General features: G+C 37.7%; 1 protein-coding gene across 2 annotated transcripts in view; it reads left to right on the forward strand.

The window, feature by feature from the left end:
* Window positions 1-6,736, forward strand: part of LOC133658110 (amine oxidase [flavin-containing]-like) — a 151,214-nt gene extending 144,478 nt beyond the window's left edge. Inside the window, exons 14-15 of one of the 2 annotated variants that reach the window (XM_062059734.1) lie at window positions 6,238-6,300; window positions 6,369-6,736. In XM_062059734.1, the coding sequence (XP_061915718.1) occupies window positions 6,238-6,300; window positions 6,369-6,593 (288 nt within the window). In that variant the 3' untranslated portion in view covers window positions 6,594-6,736. The remainder of the gene's footprint in view (window positions 1-6,237; window positions 6,301-6,368) is intronic. The other variant, XM_062059735.1, reaches the window with a different exon arrangement.
* The last annotated feature ends 1,933 nt before the right edge of the window (window positions 6,737-8,669 follow it).

Here is an 8,669-nt window from a genome sequence, read left to right on the forward strand (position 1 = left end):
TCACCAGGGATCAGCTTTGCTCGGTGAGCCCGCTCGGAAGACGTCCTTTCCACCTTAATTCACTTTGTGGCCGCAAAACTGGAAGCCGCCGGTCATTAGCGAACGCTTCGTGTCTCGTGTGACTCCACCCGCTGAATCTCAGGAAGACCGCGTCGTAGTTTTGTATACTTGAAGTGGCTTGGAATACAAAACCCAAATCCAGTGAAGTTGTCACGTTGTGTAAATGGTAAATAAAAACAGAATACAATGATTTGCAAACCCTTTTCAACTTATATGCAATTGAATAGACTGCAAAGACAAGATATTTAATGTTCAAACCGGTAAACTTTGTTATTTTTTGCAAATATTACCTCATTTAGAATTTGATGCCTGCAACATGTTTCAAAAAAGCTGGCACAAGTGGCAAAAAAGACTGAGAAAGTTGAGGAATGCTCATCAAACACTTATTTGGAACATCCCGCAGGTGGATAGGCGGATTGGGAACAGGTGGGTGCCATGATTGGGGATAAAAGCTGCTTCCAGGAAATGCTCAGTCATTCACAAACAAGGATGGGGCGAGGGTCACCACTTTGTCAACAAATGCGTGAGCAAATTGTTGAACAGTTTAAGAACAACATTTCTCAACCAGCTATTGCAAGGAATTTAGGGATTTCACCATCTACGGTCTGTAATATCATCAAAAGGTTCAGAGAATCTGGAGAAATCACTGCACGTAAGCGGCAACACCCGTAACCTTGGATCCCTCAGGCTGTACTGCATCAAAAAGCGACATCAGTGTGTAAAGGATATCACCACATGGGCTCAGGAACACTTCAAAAAACCACTGTCAGTAACTACAGTTGGTCGCTACATCTGTAAGTGCAAGTTAAAACTCTCCTATGTAAAGCGAAAGCCATTTATCAACAACACCCAGAAACACCGCCGGCTTCGCTGGGCCCGAGCTCATCTAAGATGGTCTGATGCAAAGTGGGAAAGTGTTCTGTGGTCTGACGAGTCCACATTTCAAATTGTTTTTGGAAACTGTGGACGTCGTGTCCTCCGGACCAAAGAGGAAAAGAACCATCCGGATTGTTCTAGGCGCAAAGTGTAAAAGCCAGCATCTGTGATGGTATGGGGGTGTATTAGTGCCCAAGACATGGGTAACTTACACATCAGTGAAGGCACCATTAATGCTGAAAGGTACATACAGGTTTTGGAGCCATCCAAGCAGCGTTACCATGGACGCCCCTGCTTATTTCAGCAAGACAATGCCAAGCCACGTGCTACAACAGCGTGGCTTCATAGTAAAAGAGTGCGGGTACTAGACTGGCCTGCCTGTAGTCCAGACCTGTCTCCCATTGAAAATGTGTGGCGCATTATGAAGCCTAAAATAGCACAAGGGAGACCCCCGGACTGTTGAACAACTTAAGCTGTACATCAAGCAAGAATGGGAAAAAAATTGGTCTCAGTACCCAAATGTTTACTGAGTGTTGTTAAAAGGAAAGGCCATGTAACACAGTGGTAAAAATGCCCCTGTGACAACTTTTTTGCAATGTGTCGCTGCCATTAAATTCTAAATTAATGATTATTTGCCCAAAAAATATGAAGTTTCTCAGTGTGAACATTAAATATCTTGTCTTTGCAGTCTATTCAATTGAATATAAGTTGAAAAGGATTTGCAAATCATGGTATTTTGCTTTTATTTACCATTTACACAACGTGACAACTTCACTGCTTTTGGCTTTTGTACCATTCTTGTACTTCTGACACACGACGCAATTCTCGTTTTGTGTCTTCCGCTGTCTGCTTATTTATTCATCGACGTGTCTTCGGATGACAGCATTCTCGTCTTGTTGTCCCACTTGTGGAGGAGAGCGTGTCTTTTCGCAAACACCGAGGCATTTTTGCATGAAGACATTTGTCAAACCAACCAAAACAAACATGACATTAATAGTTGAAACCTGACAAACCTTGTTTTGGAATGAAGAATGTGTGGGGCATAATCATTTGTGCCCATCATCCACAATCCTCAGAGACAAGAACACATGTGTCTGTCTCTTTTTTGTGTGCGTCTTAAATAGTCTAAGAGACAATGCAGGTAATGAGGATTCTGCCTATAAAGAACTCTTAAAAAAAAAACATCCAAAGATGACCAACAACGCTCCATTTACATGCAGTGGCTTGCATACTACAGCCAAGCTGTAGCGATTGTTGTTGTAGGAGCTAACGCCGAGGAACTACTTTTCTTACGTAGTAACAAAGCGCCTCACACTGTCCAAATTAGCCATAATAATGTGTTAATTCCACGACGGTTGATATCGGTATCGGTAATTAAGGGTTTGGTCAATATCGGAATATCGAATATCGGCAAAAAGCCATTATCAAACATCCCTAGAAAAAACACAAGAGGCTATATCATCCCTCGCTACTGAGATGCTGCTGAATCGCCTCTGAGTTGATAAAAGTTCATGCTGGATTATAAATCATGCCTCTCACTTGTGTAGTATTTGTATATTGTACATATATACTTATACCGTATTTCCTTGAATTGGCGCCGGGAATATAGTATTCGCCTGCCTAGAATTACAGCCGGGTCAAACTCGTTTCGCAAAATAATTAGCGCATGCTTGGCACTTCCGCCGGGTCAAATATGAGTCATTAAATGACTCCCGCCTCCAGGTGGTAGAGGGCGCTAGTGATCCTTCTTGCGACTACCAGTACTGCAGGAGACAGGTACTGCAGAAGAAGACAACAAGCAGCAAGCATGCAGCAATTGTTTGCTTGCACTTTTAACATGGAGGATTACATATCTAAAATAAAACCGTTTTCTAAACTGGACTTTCAATCGAAGCAGGAGGTAATAATTAAAGGAATATCTCCAGAGACTTTTAAAATTGAAGAAAGATGAGAAAGACTGCCTTTGATCAGAAGCAGCTGCACATGGACCCATCTACAAGTAAAGGTAAGATCATAATAACGTTTTTTTTTATTAAATGTGTTTTTAATGATAAGGTATGCGCCGGAGTGAGAAGAGGTTTTAAAATAATTAGAGCATGCTTGCTCATTCCGCATGGTTTTGGTAACCGCAGGAGTGAGAAGAGGTTTTAAATTAATTAGCGCCCCTGCGGCTATTCAAGGAAATACGGTATGTATATATATACCATACATACAATATATTTATATACTATCTATGTATAGTCGAGGTTTCTGTGGTTTATCCGTTATACAGTGCTCAATACCGGGGTAGAGCGGAATATACACAAAAAAAAACACAAGAGGCTATTTCATCCCTACAAGCCTGTTTCGCGGGTTTCCCTGCTCATCGGGGGATTTTATTATTGCATTATTTCATTATAAAATCCCCTGACGAGCACGGAAACCTGCGAAACAGGCTTGTAGGGATGATATAGCCTCTTGTGTTTTGTTTTTTTTCTAGGGATGTCCGATAATGGCTTTTTGCCGATATCCGATATTCCGATATTGACCAAACCCTTAATTACCGATACCGATATCAACCGATACCGATATATACAGTCGTGGAATTAACACATTATTATGCCTAATTTGGACAACCAGGTATGGTGAGGATAAGGTGCTTTTTTAAAATAAGATAAATAAATTAAAAACATTTTCTTGAATAAAAAAGAAAGTACAACAATATAAAAACAGTTACATAGAAACTAGTAATGAATGAAAATGAGTAAAATTAAGTGTTAAAGGTTAGTACTATTAGTGGACCAGCAGCACGCACAATCATGTGTGCTTACGGACTGTATCCCTTGCAGACTGTATTGATATATATTGATATATAATGTAGGAAGCAGAATATTAATAACAGAAAGAAACAACCCTTTTGTGTGAAATGAGTGTAAATGGGGGAGGGAGGTTTTTTGGGGTGGTGCACTAATTGTAAGTGTATCTTGTGTTTTTTATGTTGATTTAATTAAAAAAACAATAAAAAAAATAAACCCGATATCGATAATTTAAAAAAACGATACCGATAATTTTCGATATTACATTTTAAAGCATTTATCGGCCATCTGTAGTCTTTATACTATGTATGTGTATATATACATGTACAATATACACACATTTAAACACATTTACTGTATATGTATATGTATATGTATATATATATATGTATGTATACATGGATGTATATGTATACATGTGCTGTGATGAGGTGGCGACTTGTCCAGGGTGTACACCGCCTTCCGCCCGAATGCAGCTGAGATAGGCTCCAGCGCCATCACCCCCCCGCGACCCCAAAAAGGGACCCCAAAAGGGACAAGCGGTAGAAAATGGATGGATGGATGGATGTATACATGTGTATATTTACATACATACCATACATACAATATATTTATATAGTATGTATGTATATATGTATGTATGTATGTTTAATAAACACACATATATATACATATATACTGTATTTACATTATATATGCGTGTGTGTGTGTGTGTGTAAAAATCGGCTGTACAGTATGTATGTATGTATATATATTTATTTATATATATATATATATATATATATATATATATATATATATATATATATATATATATATATATATATATATATATATACACACATATGTATATATGTACAATATACACGTTTATAAACACATATATCTACATATATATTTATATTAAGTATATATATATGTGTGCGTGTGTATGTGTACATGTATATTATTACTTTACATGAAGACTGCTTTTTTTTTAGCCTAACTTGGCCCCCCAAGTCAAAAAGGTTTAGACATCCCTGGTTTCCTGTTCCACTGGATCTGCTTAGCACACAGCTTTTAAAACTCATAGCTCATCCTCTGTATCTCATGACCCAAAATAGGAGGTTCTGGATCATCATTTGTCCCAAAGTAGTCATGAAGTTTTTGTATGGTTTTTTGTAGAGGGCTAAAAGTTCAAGTTAAAGTACCAATGATTGTCACACACACACACTAGGTGTGGTGAAATTTGCCCTCTGCATTTTGACCCATCCCCTTGTTCACCCCCTGGGAGGTGAGGGGAGCAGTGAGCAGCAACGGCGCCACGCCCGGGAATCAATTTTTTGGTGATTTAACCCCCAATTCCAACCCTTGATGCTGAGTGCCAAGCAGGGAGGTAATGGGACCCATTTTTATAGTCTTTGGTATGACTCGGCCGGGGTTTGAACTCACAACCTACCCATCTCAGGGCGGACACTCTAATAATAATAATAATAATAATAATGAAGTGAAGTGAATTACATTTATATAGCGCTTTTTCTCAAGTGACTCAAAGCGCTTTACATTATGAAACCCAATATCTTAAGTTACATTTAAACCAGTGTGGGTGGCACTGGGAGCAGGTGGGTAAAGTGTCTTGCCCAAGGACACAACGGCAGTGACTCGGATGGCAGAAGCGAAGATTGAACCTGCAACCCTCAAGTTGCTGGTACGGCTGCTTTACCAACCGAGCTATACCGCCCAATAATAGATTTTATTTGTAAAAAGCACTTTACATTGAGTAAACAACCTCAAAGTGCTACAGTGTATTAAAAAGATAATAAAAAATAAATACAAATAAAAAACTAGAACAGCCAAGTAGCTAGAACTAGTATGCATATATCTAAAAAAAAAAAAAAAAGTTTTTTTTAAAAAGAAGGGTTTTTAAGCCTTTTTTAAAAGCATCCACAGTCTGTGGTGCCCTCAGGTGGTCAGGGAGAGCGTTTCACAGACTGGGAGCGGCGAAGCAAAAAAGCCCGGTTTCTAACCACTAAGCCATTGAAAAAGAGACATTTTTGCTCAATATGTTGAAAAATATTCTTAAATGAAGTCAATGCTAGTGCCATTATCTTGACATAATGATATGCGCTCGGCATCGTGATCTTTTTTTTTCATGCTTTACTTTTAAAAAAAAGTAGTTTTATACTTGTGAGTGTCGATGACACAGCTTTGCAACACTTGATATTCTAGTTTCAAGCATGTTTTACTCAATATAGCTCATCAAATCTCAGCAACAAGCTGTAATATCTTACTGAGATCATTTAGGACACTTAAAACAAGTAAAACACTCGAACATAAAATCTGCTTAGTGAGAAGAATGATCTTATCAGACAGAAAATAAGCAAATATCACCCTTATTTGAGATATTTCATCTTACTTAGATTTCACTTTTTGCAGTGTACCTTTTACTGCGGTGCCATCTTCTGGATGTTGTAGGGCACTGCCCCATATGGCCACTATGACGTCATCACAAGATGTTGTGTTCCAGGTCTTGTGTGAAATGGGTCGAATCAGCCGCAGTCAGATCTGGCAGACGGAACCCGAGTCCACGGTGAGAGGAAATCTCCACCGCACTATAATGTGACTGAAGACCCTCTAACTCCTCCTCCTACCAAACAGGAAGTGGTGGCGCTCCCATTTGTGACCACCTTCTGGGACAGGAACTTGCCATCAGTGGGCGGAGTCTTCAAGCTGATGGGCGTCACCACCGTGCTGTGCGTGGTCGCCACGGCGGCCGGCGTGGGTCGCCTACAAGAAGGGGCTCCTCCCGCGCTGTTAAGGGCCCCGCCCGGGAGCCCCCGTCGGGTCCCATGTGGCTCGACACGCACCGCCAGGAACACGTAGCAACACGGAACTTTTGAAATGGTTTTAAAAAAAAACAAACACACAACACACCATCTTTACTACTCTGTGCACTGCCAGCCATGTTTACTTTCATGATCACCTGGGATTTTTTTCTAGCTGCGTGTGTGTGTGCGTGTGTGCGTGCGTGCTGTGCGTGCCGTGCGTGCGTGCGTGTTGTGTGTGCGTGCGTGCGTGCGTGTGTGTGTGTGTGTGTGTGTGTGTGTGTGTGTGTGTGTGTGTGTGTGTGTGTGTGTGTGTGTGTGTGTGTGTGTGTGTGTGTGTGTGTGTGTGTGCGTGTCAAATTACCTCTGCTGATTATTTTAGGTGCTGATTAATAGTGCTGATGCAGCATTTGTGCCACGGCAAGACAAGTCACACAGGAAGTTGAACAACACGTCTGGTACTCTCTCCCTTTTTGTTTGATTCTATTTGTTAATCAAAGCCATACAAAAACTAGAGGCGTTGTTTTACGTTTTTAAAAATGTTTTGTATAATTTATCAGTACGGAGCCCCTAAAGAGACATGGGGGAAGTTTATTTTTATATATATATATATATATATATATATATATATATATATATATATATATATATAATATATATATATATATATATATATATATATATATATATATATATATTTTAGACATGTATCTCGTTCGCACGAGAAACTTTCTGGTGCGCACAAGATACATGTCTAAAAAAAAAAAAAAAACAAATTATAACATTTTTTAAATTATTTTTTTATAACTTTATAAAAAGTTTCTCTAACTATCTCGTGCACACGAGATACATGTCTAAAAAGAAAAAAAAAATTATAATTTTATTTATTTTTATTTTTTTTTTTTAGACATGTATCTCGTGCGCACGAGAAAGTTTCTCGTGCGCACGAGATACATGTCTAAAAAAAAAAATTATAATTTTTTTTTTCTTCTTTTACATATATCTCGTGCACACGAGAAACTTTCTCGTGCACACGAGATACATGTCTAAAAAAAAAAAAAAAAAAATGTTTTTTTTTAATTTATTTTTTTTAGACATGTATCCTGTGCGCATGAGAAACTTTCTCGTGCGCACAGGATACATGTCTGAAAAAAATAAAAATTATGACATTTTTTTTATTTTTTTATAACTATAAAAAGTTTCTCGTGGGCACGAGAAACTGTCTCGTGCGCATAATCAAAAATGCTCATGTTCTGTCACATATGTCCCACACTTCTCGAGAAACTGTCTCGTGCGCACGAGATACATGTCTAAAAAATTTTTTAATATTTGAACTTTTTTTTATAACTTTATAAAAAGTTTCTCGTGCGCACAAGATACGTCTAAAAAAAATTCTAATTTTTTTTTTTCTTATACATATAATCTCGTGCGCACGAGAAACTTTCTCGTGCACACGAGATACATGTCTAAAAAAAAATAAAAAATTATGACATTTTTTTATTTATTTTTTTATAACCATAAAAAGTTTCTCGTGCGCACGAGACAGTTTCTCTTTCTTGAACTTTTTTTTTATAACTTTATAAAAAGTTTCTCGTGCGCACGAGATACATGTCTAAAAATTTTTTTTTTTTTTCTTATACATATATCTCATGCGCACGAGAAACTTTCACGTGCACGAGATACATGTCTAAAAAAAAATAAAAAATTATAATTTTATTTTTTAATTATTTTTTTTTAGACATGTATCCTGTGCGCACGAGAAACTTTCTCGTGCGCACACGATACATGTCTGAAAAAGATAAAAATTATAACATTTTTTTTTTTTTTTTTATAACTATAAAAAGTTTCTCGTGCGCACGAGATACATGTCTAAAAAAAAATTATTATTATTATTATTTTTTTTCTTAGACATGTATCTCGTGCGCACGAGAAACTTTCTCGTGCACACGAGATACATGTCTAAAAAAAAAAATTATAATTTTATTTTTATTTATTTCTTTTTAGACGTATCTCGTGTGCACAAGAAAGTTTCTCGTGCGCACAGGATACATGTCTAAAAAAAATAAAAATAAATGTTTTTTTAAAAAAATTTTTATAACTATAAAAAGTTTCTCGTGCGCATGAGAAACTTTCT

This window comes from Entelurus aequoreus, linkage group LG10 (genome assembly GCF_033978785.1).
Source record: "Entelurus aequoreus isolate RoL-2023_Sb linkage group LG10, RoL_Eaeq_v1.1, whole genome shotgun sequence".
NCBI classification, from domain to species: domain Eukaryota; kingdom Metazoa; phylum Chordata; class Actinopteri; order Syngnathiformes; family Syngnathidae; genus Entelurus; species Entelurus aequoreus.